General features: G+C 39.6%; 2 protein-coding genes across 3 annotated transcripts; one reads left to right on the top strand and one right to left on the bottom strand.

Annotated features, from left to right (window-relative positions):
• The first annotated feature begins 3,457 nt into the window (after positions 1 to 3,457).
• On the top strand, positions 3,458 to 9,219 carry LOC18026532 (probable ubiquitin-conjugating enzyme E2 24). 2 transcript variants are annotated; one of them, XM_006410458.2, is made up of 9 exons: positions 3,458 to 3,789; positions 4,469 to 5,232; positions 5,333 to 6,714; positions 6,982 to 7,122; positions 7,293 to 7,721; positions 7,826 to 7,889; positions 7,993 to 8,132; positions 8,336 to 8,647; positions 8,734 to 9,219. In XM_006410458.2, exons 3-9 carry the CDS (start codon positions 5,344 to 5,346, stop codon positions 8,965 to 8,967), a joined length of 2,691 nt encoding a protein of 896 aa, XP_006410521.1. In that variant the 5' UTR covers positions 3,458 to 3,789; positions 4,469 to 5,232; positions 5,333 to 5,343; the 3' UTR covers positions 8,968 to 9,219. The 2 variants fall into 2 exon arrangements, with proteins under 2 accessions (XP_006410521.1, XP_024016751.1); XM_024160983.1 differs by having other exon boundaries at positions 4,469 to 5,269; positions 5,313 to 6,714.
• On the bottom strand, positions 9,211 to 10,979 carry LOC18026531 (pentatricopeptide repeat-containing protein At2g33760). The gene has a single exon (XM_006410456.2). It carries the CDS (start codon positions 10,977 to 10,979, stop codon positions 9,228 to 9,230), a length of 1,752 nt encoding a protein of 583 aa, XP_006410519.1. The 3' UTR covers positions 9,211 to 9,227.
• Between the last annotated feature and the right edge of the window lie 975 nt (positions 10,980 to 11,954).

Raw genomic sequence — 11,954 nt, 5'->3', positions numbered from 1 at the left:
TCTATGGTTTTCTTTCTTCATTCACTATTTTCTTGGTTGAGACTATTCAGGACATGACGTACTTCCTTGTAGCTGCTCATGAGATCATCCTTTTTTTTTCTTCAGGCTCTGACTCAGACTCCTGTCCCTCCTCAATTTCAGCGATCCCGATAAACGTCACGAAGTTGTTTGTCTCTTCGACTGAGTCATCCTCTGAATCATCATCCGATTCTTCCTCAGCCAACATGGACTTTTTCTTCCTGCGATTTTGATCATTGACACATTCCAGCTGAGTGTGTCCAAATCCTTTGCAGCCATAGCACTGAATCTCCCGTCGCTTGATAGTCGGGCAGTCATTCTTGAAATGTCCATATCCCTTGCACTCATGACACTGCACCTCACTTTTTCTGTTAGACTTGTCCCCTTCAGTTGTCTTCTTGAAGGAGGCAACCTTCTTCTGAGGTTTCCCAGTTTTCCGCAAAGCACGATCAAACCTCCGAACCAGAAGACTTATGGGATCGTCTTCCTCATCTTCAGTGATACGGTTTTCACACTTTAAAGCTAGACTTTTAGGCTTCTTCAGACTGTCTAGCTCCATCTCATGAGCTTTCAGCATGCCTACAAGTTCACTGAATGGCATGTTCTCTGTGTTAATGGACACACTGAGTGCTGATTTGTACCCCATAAACCTCGATGGCAGACACCTCAAGAATTTCTTCACCAGCTTCTTATCCTTGTATTTTTTTCCTAACATCGCTGCTTCTTGTGCCAGAGCACTCAGTTTCGAACTGAATTCAGAGATGGTTTCATTCTCCTCCATCTTTAGATTCTCAAAGCGAGAAGCAAGCATGTCCTTTCTGGAGTTTTGAACCTTTGTTGTTCCTTCGTACTGCATCTGAAGTATGTCCCATGCTTCTTTGGCAGTCTCAACACCTTGAATCAGCTCAAATGTCTTTCTTGATATTGATATGTTGATGTGAATAGTAGTCAGCGCCCTTGAATTGTACTTCGCTCTTTTTGACTCCTCTTCAGTCCAACTTTCTTCTGGTTTTGGATGAAAGACTCCGTTGGCATCAGCTACCAGTGGTTCTTCCCATTTATCTGTTACTGCTTTCCATGCCAGTGGATCAATCCCTTTGATCATGGATCTGATCCTAGCTTTCCAAAACCCGTAGTTCCCATCATCCAGGATGATCCTGGAGTTGTTCACCATTTCCTTATAGCTCTCCATTTTCTCCGCAGGATCTCACCTGTTTGTAATACACACAGATGACCGCTCTGATACCAAATGAAAATGTAAGAGTAGTAATACGGGAACTAACACAGAACACAATACAGGGATTTTCTCTTCAAAGATATTTCACTAGTAAATCTGTTTGTAACTTACAAGTATACAGAACCCGATTTAGAGCAACCTCAAGACACACTTTGATTTGCTACACTAGTCTCACTTGTTCTTGAATCGATACGTGATTCAAGAACCTCTCACCCAAATCCCTTAGCACACTAGCTCACAAAAACCCTCACAGATTTTCGCTCACCCTTTGCTAAGTATTCTCTCAGTTGTGTTACAGCCCTACATAGCTCTAACACGCCTATTTATACTCAATAGGACTTGCGGCTGATCCTCGCCTAGATTTTCCTTCTGATTACACTAAATCTTCATGAGAATCTTCACCTTCCTTATCTTCTCATAAGATAGAGGAAACTTGATATTTTCTTCAAAGATCCTCCAAGATACTCCAAGCTTCCTATCCACGTCAGCTTCTCGTCTTTTGAAGTGTCCAGCACGTCCTGCAGCTCCAGCTCAGCTTCCAGCTCACCTCCACGTGTATAGATTGCTACGCAAGTCTTCCCGTGTTAGTTTCAAAGCTAGTCGGACTGCTACACGTGCTGCTCCAGTCTTATTTGCATCTTCAATAGCCAACAAAATTAAAACTAACCAACAAAAAACTTACGAGGGTGCACACGTTCGCATAGGGTGATACGAGATTACTTACATGTAACGCACGATCACAATTCACAAGTTATCCACAATACTCTTAACAAACAAAAAAATTCCAGAATTTACACGTGCCAAACAAAAAGGTCCACAAAACAGAAATAATCAAAAGTCACTAACCCAAAAGAAAAAGTCGCATGTTGTCACAAATCAATCCAAGTTTTCTACTAGCCACTGATTTTTTTTCTTTGACTTTAGAGTATGTTTGGAATATTCGGGTGTTGCTCTCACAAATTGTCGATGTGGCACAACTATGAAAAAATGTAATTAAATTTTTGTTATCTCACTAAACAGTAACACAATTAGTTTAGTTAGAAAGAAAGCGTATTATGTGTACATTCTTGGCTGCTTCCCTCTATATACAAATCAACTTTATGATACTCAAATAATCAGTAAAAAAATGAACTGTTTATCTAAATATAAAAGAACAATAATTCAAAGTTTGAACCATAATGCTTCATCTTAATTAGTGTATGTATTAGAATTATAAGCTACCAGAATTCTAGCTTATAATTTATAAAGGTAAAAACGTATGCTAGTTGTTTATGTAATGTACCGAGTATATATATTCTGATCCCTTGCAGTAAACTATAATTATAAGTGATAAAAATTAGGGCTAGTTTACAAATTAGGAGAGATGTGCAAATCCATTACAGAAAAAAATAGTGAATGGAGAAAGCGACATCAATAGTTGGCACTTGGCATAGTCCACATCTAATGTCGCTTTGATTGAAAATCTCAATATTTTCCATAGTTACATACTACAGTATATATGATTATTGATTATTGGTGTTTCAAACAATTATGATTGTTGTTCAAGCAAATAAATAAATGAAAAACAAAATGTTGTTCACGGAGACCTATGCTCCTATCTTCTCGTTGACTAATAGCTTGAAAAGAAAAATGGAATATCCTCCGTTATACTCAAAGGACACGTGACAAAGATCGGCGTAGTTAGAATTAATATCAAACACGGATTTGTATAAATAACTTTCCAAATTAGTCAACCAACAGCAATGAATCCTTTTTGTAATTGGCAATTTCTATAAACGACCATCAATCGATAGTAGCTCCAAGAAAATTAACCGCTACAATAAACCATAAGTTCCTTTGATTCATCAAAAAGATCGTATGAGCTAAAACATTTGACGTATGTTAATTTACAGAGGAGATCACAGATTAACACTATCATGTCACTATGAACCAACTGCTTTAATGTTTGGGGTTTTCAAGACCAAAAAGGTTCTTTTTTACCATGTTTTTTTTTTCCAAAGCTTGGTTAGTCTTAAATAGAAATTACCTTTAACATGATAATCGAAAAGTAATTTCCCAGATTTGGAGTATTGTTTTTCGATTTTATAGTATTTAGTTTTTATTTTATTTTTTTGTCTTTTGCTTAAGATTTTAAAGTATTTATTTCGGTTGGAAAAGGAAAGGAGGGAGAAGAAAAAGAGTGATGTATAGTTGTGTGTGGGGATACTGTTGGTATATTCTCTTCTCCCTCTCCACCGAATATAATCTTTGCCTTCTTTCCATGTCAAACCTAACCACTCCCACACGAACCACCCCAGAGAAATTTCAGAGAGAAGAACCAAAGAGAAGAAGCAGAGAGAAAAAAGCAGAGCAGAAGAAACAGAGAGCAGAATTGTTTTCGTTTTCCAATGGTTTGGAGATTTGTTAATGGCGTCATAGATTCGTGGGACTAAGGGAGGAAGAAGCTTACCCTGCATCTTCCGGATTTCTCACTCTTTCCTCCCGCCAGAGGAATAGGCGAGAAATTGACACATATAATCCCGAAGCTTCTTATGGTACGTTCCCGATTCTTTGATCGATCTCTTGTTGAATTACCTTGCGAACTAAGAGAAGGGGTCTTGTCAAGCTCTTTGCTTTTGCCCTCTTTTATTGGAAATTGGCTTCTAAGTTATTTAGAAAGTATAAAGCTAAGACCTTTTGAGACTCTCCCTGTATTTTGGAGAAAACCCTTCAACTACCAAACTCGTTTTACTATATACTGTATTTTGCAGTCTCTTCAAAACGAATCTGTTTAATCGTAGTTTCTACTGTTTTTTTTTTTTGTTTCTGTTCAACAAAATGACCTCGCTGTGATTGTTAGTGGTTTTTCCTCGAACAGTTCTGATTTTGTTTTTTACATCAAAAGCTTATCCGGATTGAAATATCACGGATTGGTGATTCCACTAGGATATTGATGTTGTTTCCGAATTGCCAAGTCCAACTTTGTAGTTGTTTTGTTTTTCAAGAAGTATTATCTCTTAGGCTAAAGAGTAAAGCTTTTTCATTCCCTTAATCAGGTCTGATAAGCACCGTTTTCTCTGTTCTGTGCTCTCTTCTTAGTTCAAATTGCCAAATTGGTAGTATTTAGTAAGAACGTGCATCTACACAAATCGTATGTCTCGTTCTTGATTTGTTGAAAGCTTCTGTTGCTCTCAAATTCTGTGATAAGTAAGAAACAAATGACACTTTTTGCAGGTTCGCTGGAAATTCTTAACTGATGGAGGAAAATTTGGTTTACTTCGCTTGAGCAATTAACAAAATTTCATCATGATGGTCTCACTGCCACACTGGTGGGAACATGCGTGAATGATTGTCAAGAGACCGATCCTGTTTCTCACTTCGTTTTATTCGTTTGAACGCTATACTGTTTCCTATATATACACTTGGATTCTAGCTCATTTAGGGCAAATCTCCTTTGGCAAAGTAAAACTAAATCAGCAGCAGAAAAAGTGAAGTTTTCCCGTTAAGTGGTTTTGATAACAAGCCATTTCTCTGCGGAGACTTCATCGTCGTGCCTTCAAATTTCTTCGAGGTTTGAAGCTCCACCCTCATTCTAGGGCATATCTCCTTTGGCATTTGGAACTCCAGTTACATCTTGGGTTCCTCTCTTGATACTTCAGTCCTTTCGTTGGGCAAATCTCCTTTGGCATTTCCGAGTCCTCAGTTGGCTCACCTTATCATTAGTCGAGCAAATCTCCTTTGGCATTATCCGAGTCCGCACTTGGCTCACCTTATCATCATTAGTGGAGCAAATCTCCTTTGGCATTACCCGAGTCGTACTGTTGACTCCTACTATCTTAGTCTAGCAGATACTCATCACCGTTTCGAAGTAGACCTTTGCTGCTATTGCATTTCAGTCATCTTACGTCAGAAAAAAGATACGCACCTATCAGAATAACTGAACCTGTTCATAAAGACAGCAGCGAAGCTACACCATTTGGCATCGAAGTTTGTCTAAGGTCAGAATAATTTATATCTCTTTTGCCTGTCAGATATTCTTACAATCGTTTGCTTCTGTTCGGTTTTTGAGCATTTGATGAAAATATAGTTCCATGGCAGGCATCTAAACTATGGATATGGCCCTTACTGACTCTGACTGGGAGAGCTCCAGCGACAGTGGTAGCAGTGAACACGAGGAAGTCGAGTTTTCTTATGGCGGACGGGCTCAGAACATCTTCTCAAACCTTGAAGAGACCATTGGAAAAATCGATGAGTTCTTGTCCTTCGAGAGGGAGTTTATGTATGGTGACATTGTGCGGTCCACAACTGAACCATCAGGACAGACTGGCAGGGTTGTCAACGTCAACATGTCCGTTAATCTCGAGAGTATTCATGGGAAGATTGTAAAAGAAGTTGATACCAAGAGGCTTCAAAAGTTGCGTTCGATCTCACTCTGTGATTATGTGATCAATGGACCTTGGCTTGGAAGGGTCGACAAAATAGTTGAGCGTGTCTCCGTCACCCTTGACGATGGTTCCAACTATGAGGTTCTTGTAAGTGATCAAGATAAACTTGTGGCCATTCCTCCAAATCTGCTCGAGGATTCTCAATATTCTTATTACCCGGGGCAGAGAGTTCAGGTAAAGCTGGCCCATGCTCCCAGATCAACGACATGGTTATGCGGGAACTGGAGGGAGAACCAAGTTGTGGGAACCGTCTGCTCTGTAGAAGCAGGACTTGTCTACGTAGATTGGGTTGCCTCCATCATAATGGGGGGTGATCGGAATTTAACTACACCTCAAGCGTTGCAGAGTCCTGAGAATTTAACTTTGTTACCTTCTGTTTCTCATGCAAGTTGGCAGCTTGGTGACTGGTGCATACTCCCTGAACTGCAAACCCCAGATGTGGTTGCATACAGTTTCAACGATTGCCATAAGACATTCCAAAAAGGGTTTAACAGAAATATGCAGAGCTCAAGTTCGGATGAGCTTTTTGCTATCACGAAGACAAAGATGAAGGTTGATGTTCTGTGGCAAGATGGTAGCTGCAGTGTGGGAGTTGATTCTCAACAGCTGCTTCCTGTTGGTGCCGTGAATGCTCATGATTTTTGGCCCGAACAGTTTGTTGTGGAAAAGGAAACCTGCAACAGCACAAGATGGGGAGTTGTGAAGACTGTCAATGCAAAGGAACAAACTGTGAAGGTACAATGGAGAACACAGGTTGAGAAAGAAGCAACAGGTTGTGTTGGTGAGCAGGTGGAGGAAATTGTCAGTGCATATGAACTGCTTGAGCACCCTGATTTTGGATTCTGTTTCAGTGATGTGGTGTTCAGGTTACTTCCAGAAGGAAAAAATGCAGACACAATCGTTGCTGCAGGGACGAAACACCTACTGACAGAGAGTGACTACAGTGGCTCATACTGTTTGTCTAGTATTGGTGTTGTTTCAGGTTTCAAAAGTGGTGTCGTGGAGGTGAAATGGGCCAATGGCTCTACTAGTAAGGTATGTATTATGCTAATATTTCTTTTAAAAACACTAATTATATGTCAATTTTTTTGGCTGAAAAATGTGTAACTTGGGTTCTTTTGGTTTTTCAAGAACCAAGTCTGGATTATTTACTTCACTAGGCCTTGTTTTCTGACCAAGTCGTTCGCTAAAAAAAGCTCACTTTTACAGTTGGCGTTCATATGCTGAAAAGTTCTCTCCATTGAAGTAACAGTAAGGTTTATATGCTGTTAAAAAAATTTCTCTTGAATATTTGTTTTTCAGGTTGCACCATATGAAATTTGGAGGATAGAAAGGTCTGAATTTTCCAACTCTAGCAGTATAAGTACTGAAGGGAGTGTTCAAGATTTATATCAGAAAATAGGTGGTCAATCAGATGAATCATCTTCAAACCATCACGAAACGGTAAATCAATACCTTCAGCATCTGGCTAACTAACTTTTGTTTTTTGATGTTTCATTACTATAGTATATAAGCTCTAGATATTTAGGTGTCCATGGAAAATTTAGCAGTTTATTCCGTAGCAATGGCTTTATCTTTATCCTTGGTGACTTACATGATACACGTATGTTTAGGGTCTGGTGAAGCTCTACAGTGCAGGTGAAAGTGGCAACAAGAACAATCCGGAATGCAATTCGTTTTTCCTTCCAAAAGCTGCCATTGGATTTATCACAAACCTTGCATCAAGCCTTTTCGGTTCTCAGAGTTCCACTTCGGTTATAAATTCGCATTCCTGCTGCAATGATTCTGAAGATAAAAGCGACTCTGAGGATCTTATTCAAGAAGCATCAGAGTCATATGACATCTCTGAATCAAATTTAGGTGAAGTGGACATGGCCACGATGGTCAACTTACCTATAGAAGGAAATGGAGTTAACAAGACACTAGATTCAACTCTTCCAGAGAACAGCAGGAAACTAGTGAGATTCAGACAGTTTGATATGGTTACTGACTGCTCAGACCATCATTTCCTTTCTTCGACGAAAGAGTTGGCACAATCTCAGGTATGACTCTTGGGACCAATACTTAACATTCTGACATCAGCTAAAGTACATTGTTTGCATGTGCATCTCTTAGATACCCTACGCATTTTCATCTCTTATTGTAGGTCACAAAGAGTTGGGTGAAAAGAGTTCAGCAAGAATGGAGCAATTTGGAGGCAGATCTTCCCAGTTAGTTCTTACTCTTGTTTATATATTCTCTGTTTGTTTATTGCATGTTCTGATATTGTGTTTGAATATAAATGTACTGAATATGAATTTTTGTGATGAACAGACACGATATACGTGCGTGTGTATGAGGAAAGGATGGACCTTCTGCGTGCAGCCCTCGTTGGTGCCCCTGGAACACCATACCATGATGGGCTTTTCTTTTTCGACATAATGCTTCCACCTCAATATCCTCATGAGCCACCAGTAAGTTTCACTTGCTTTAACTTCTCTATCGCTCACTCTGGCTTTTAAATATGTGTTTCTTAGGGACAAGTCAGACTTTCTGTTTCTTGCCAATTCTGATCTTTATCTATCATGTGGTCTAGAGACGCTACTGTTGTTGTGTAAAACTGTTTTGTGGACAAATAAATGACATTGTCAATGTTGTTCTCCCTCTATGAATACAGATGGTCCATTATCATTCAGGTGGGATGCGACTAAATCCTAACCTGTACGAGTCAGGAAGAGTCTGCCTGAGTCTGTTGAATACATGGAATGGCTCTGGCACTGAAGTATGGAACCCAGGGAGCTCCTCCATCCTTCAAGTTCTTCTTTCGTTTCAGGCTCTAGTTCTGAATGAGAAACCTTACTTCAACGAAGCTGGCTACGATAAGCAGTTGGGTCGAGCCGAGGGAGAGAAAAACTCTGTGAGTTACAATGAGAATGCATTCCTCATCACCTGCAAATCCATGATTTCCTTACTCCGCAAGCCTCCAAAGGTATGTTTCTGTTGCAACAATTTCAACACAAAAAGTAAATTACCAGAATAGACCGTTTTGATCAGCTCTGTATTGTTGCATTGTAGCATTTTGAGGTGCTTGTGAAGGACCATTTCACCCACCGGGCCCAGCATGTTCTGGCTGCGTGCAAGACATATATGGAAGGCGTCCCTGTAGGATCATCAGCAAACCTGCAGGAGAGCTCAACCACAAATTCCACTGGTTTCAAGATCATGCTCTCTAAACTCTACCCAAAACTTGTTGAAGCATTCTCAGAGATTGGAGTTGATTGCAGCCAAGGGATCGCACCGGATGCATGAAGGTTGGCAGTGTTCACATGTCATAAAATCTCCCTAACATCCAATAGCTCCTGTATAATATTGGTTTGCGAGAATAAAAAGGCTGTAAAATAGGGTAAATCCTTCCCCATGTAGAATATGTTTTTGTACTTCAAATGTGTGAGAACAAAAAGGGCTGTGAAATAGGCTCTTCTTGTATAATATCAAAGGCTTGTAGTTTTGCAAGAACCATGTACCATATTTTGTAATAAAAATGAAACACTTGTGTTTGTATATCTTCCTTACCAATAGTCCAGACATGAACAAGAACCATTTTGGAAATGGTGGAACCGAAGCTTATCGCGCACTATAATCTGCCTATTGGATACAGTAGAAATGTACTTGAAAGCAGAATGACAATCCTCGCAGATGCGCAGATTCTTTACAACTGTAATGGCTACATCTACCGTTTTCAACATCCCGAATGCTACAGCAAGCTTCTCGCTGTGGTATCGAAGTGCGTACTCCTTTTCCTCTTCCTCTACTTGGTGCATCACCGCTTCAGAAACTGGTGCATACCCAATTTCCTTGCACCGGCTCATCAAAGTTTCCAGATACCGATAAATCTCTCCAGTCTCTTGATGAGACTCATCACCCATACTGAAGAGATATGTCTTGTTTTCGACTTCAATTACGCTGTAGCCGACCTGTTTTCTCAAGTTTTTCCTCATCATTCCATCTCTTATGTGTGAGACTTCATCTGTTTTCCCACTCAAGGCATAGATATTTGAGAGCATGACATGATGACCAGGATTTTCTGGCTCAAGGGCTATGAGACGCTTAGCGATTTCTACACCGAGATCATAGTTCCTATGCATCTTGCAAGCTCCAAGCATCGCTGTCCACAATGCCGGAGCAATTGCTTTCCCTGTCGCATCAAGTTGATGTATGAATCTATAAGCTTCGTCCAGAAATCCAGCCCGCCCAAGCATATCTACCATACAAACATGATGTTCCACTCTTGGGATCAGTCCATAACTCTCGACCAGTCTCTTGTAGACCGAACGTCCTTCCTCAACTAGTCCAGCATGAGCGCAAGCTGATAAAACAGCTACAAATGTAACGTCATTAGGGATTGGACCGTGATCGTCCTCCATTTTATTGAACAAATCTACTGCTTGTTTGCCATATCCATGAGTACCATAAGCAGAGATCATTGCTGTCCAAGCAGCCACATTAGTTTCTGTCATCTTGTCAAAGACTTCCCGGGCCTTTCCAACATCACCGCACCTAGAATACAAGTTGATCAACGCAGTACCGAGTTTAACGTTCAGGCCAAGACCATCGCGGACAATGTACTGATGCACCCAAGAGCCTAAACCAATCGCACCGGTTTGTGCACATGCCGAGAGAAGCCCCACAAATGTAGCCGAATCTGGTTCGAACCCAGATTCTCGCATCTGATAAAACACCCGAATTGCTTCTTCCGCTAACCCGTTCTGCTCCAACCCAGAAACCAACGAGTTCCACGCCACAATGGATTTCTCAGGCATTTTGTCGAACACTTGGCGTGCAGCTTTCATATCGCCGCACTTTGAATAGAAAGTCACGAAAGCAGCCTGAACATAAGTATCCACTCCAAACCCAGAAACCACTGCGTGGCAATGAACTCCTTTTCCGATTCCCAAGGCAGAGAGATCGGCGCAGGACTTGATAACGGAGGTGAAAGTGTAGTTACTGGGAGAGACGTTAGAAGATATCATACGGCGATAAAAAGCAACGCAATCCAAGGGAAAACGCAACTTGGAAGTCGTTTTGATGACGGAATTGAAGAGGAAGTCATCAGGAAGAGGGACAGAGAGGAAGAGAAGGTGAGTGTAGGCGATGGCACGAGCGGAACAAGCCAAAGTAATGAGCTTTGTCAAGAGACTCCGGCTACGACCATATCCCGTGACGATAAAGTGACCATGAACCTGTTGAAGTTGGTTTAGACGAGGACCTGCTCGAATGATCGCTTCGTAGGCAGCAGAGTTGGCTGCTTCTTTGGTTTTCATTGGAAGTTAGCCATCAAAGAGTATTATGTATATAATAATGATTTTTGCTTCAACGAAGTAAGAGTGAAGGAAAAGGAGATTTCAAAGAGAAGAAACTCAAATTTCAATCTCTGAGGAAAAAACAGATTCCAAAAACAGAGGACGCACAACCATGGATCCCACATGAGTAACAACAGAAACATATCAATTTTTTTTTTTTCTGAACTGTAAAAAACTAAAAACGATATTGTTTGTGGTTTAGGTATTTTTGTCTTCTCATTTTTTCTGCGAACATATTATTATTAGATCAGGAAATAATAATATATAAGTATATACAAATAGTAAAATATACTAAGACATTACATAAAAAAATTCAAACAGGTTTTATAAAATTTAAAAAAACGTATTATTATGATTTATGGATATTAACAATACTCCAATTTTTTCTAATTAAATTTTAGTTTTTGGACGTGATTTTTTGTAATATTTTTAAAGTTTATCTTACTTATTTATACGAAAATTCTGCGTGACAACTCCCATCGCAAAAAACTGGACCTATTATGCGAAACAAGACAAGACCTAAACTTCTAAAATAAAGTAGAAAGTAAGAATAACAATATGTTTGTGTTATCTTATCTATTACTTAAAACAGCTGAATGCTTCGTCTTTTTTCTTCTGCAACTTGACCAGTTTGGTCATAGATTTGTTACCTTTTATAGATATAAATATATAATTAACATAGGATGAGCCAAACCACCAACTATTGTGATTCCTAAAATTATATATTTGATTACATTTTCCACTCATGTTAAAAACAAGTTGCTACACCTATGTTCCTAACTAATAGAGGTACACTAACAATATTATACAAAAAAAAAATCACAATAGGATGTAGTGAGTTTCTCCGGTGATCCGAGATTTTCCATTGTTGTTTTGTTGTGAAACCATTTTTTTTTTTAAACATCTTATATTAATAAAAAAAATTAGTGTAGTGGT

The sequence above is a fragment of the Eutrema salsugineum genome, unplaced genomic scaffold (genome assembly GCF_000478725.1).
Source record: "Eutrema salsugineum unplaced genomic scaffold, Eutsalg1_0 scaffold_10, whole genome shotgun sequence".
NCBI lineage: Eukaryota > Viridiplantae > Streptophyta > Magnoliopsida > Brassicales > Brassicaceae > Eutrema > Eutrema salsugineum.
Note: the sequence above shows the minus strand (reverse complement) of the source record. Positions and strands in the feature narration are given on the sequence as shown.

Excerpts from the sequence above, each read along its gene's own strand:
- LOC18026532 (XM_006410458.2), top strand. The coding sequence starts at position 5,344 with ATGGATATGGCCCTTACTGACTCTGACTGGGAGAGCTCCAGCGACAGT. Across the intron at positions 7,890-7,992 it reads TTTGGAGGCAGATCTTCCCA|ACACGATATACGTGCGTGTG; the intron begins GTTAGTTCTTAC and ends TGTGATGAACAG. Across the intron at positions 8,648-8,733 it reads TACTCCGCAAGCCTCCAAAG|CATTTTGAGGTGCTTGTGAA; the intron begins GTATGTTTCTGT and ends GTTGCATTGTAG.
- LOC18026531 (XM_006410456.2), bottom strand. The coding sequence starts at position 10,979 with ATGAAAACCAAAGAAGCAGCCAACTCTGCTGCCTACGAAGCGATCATT.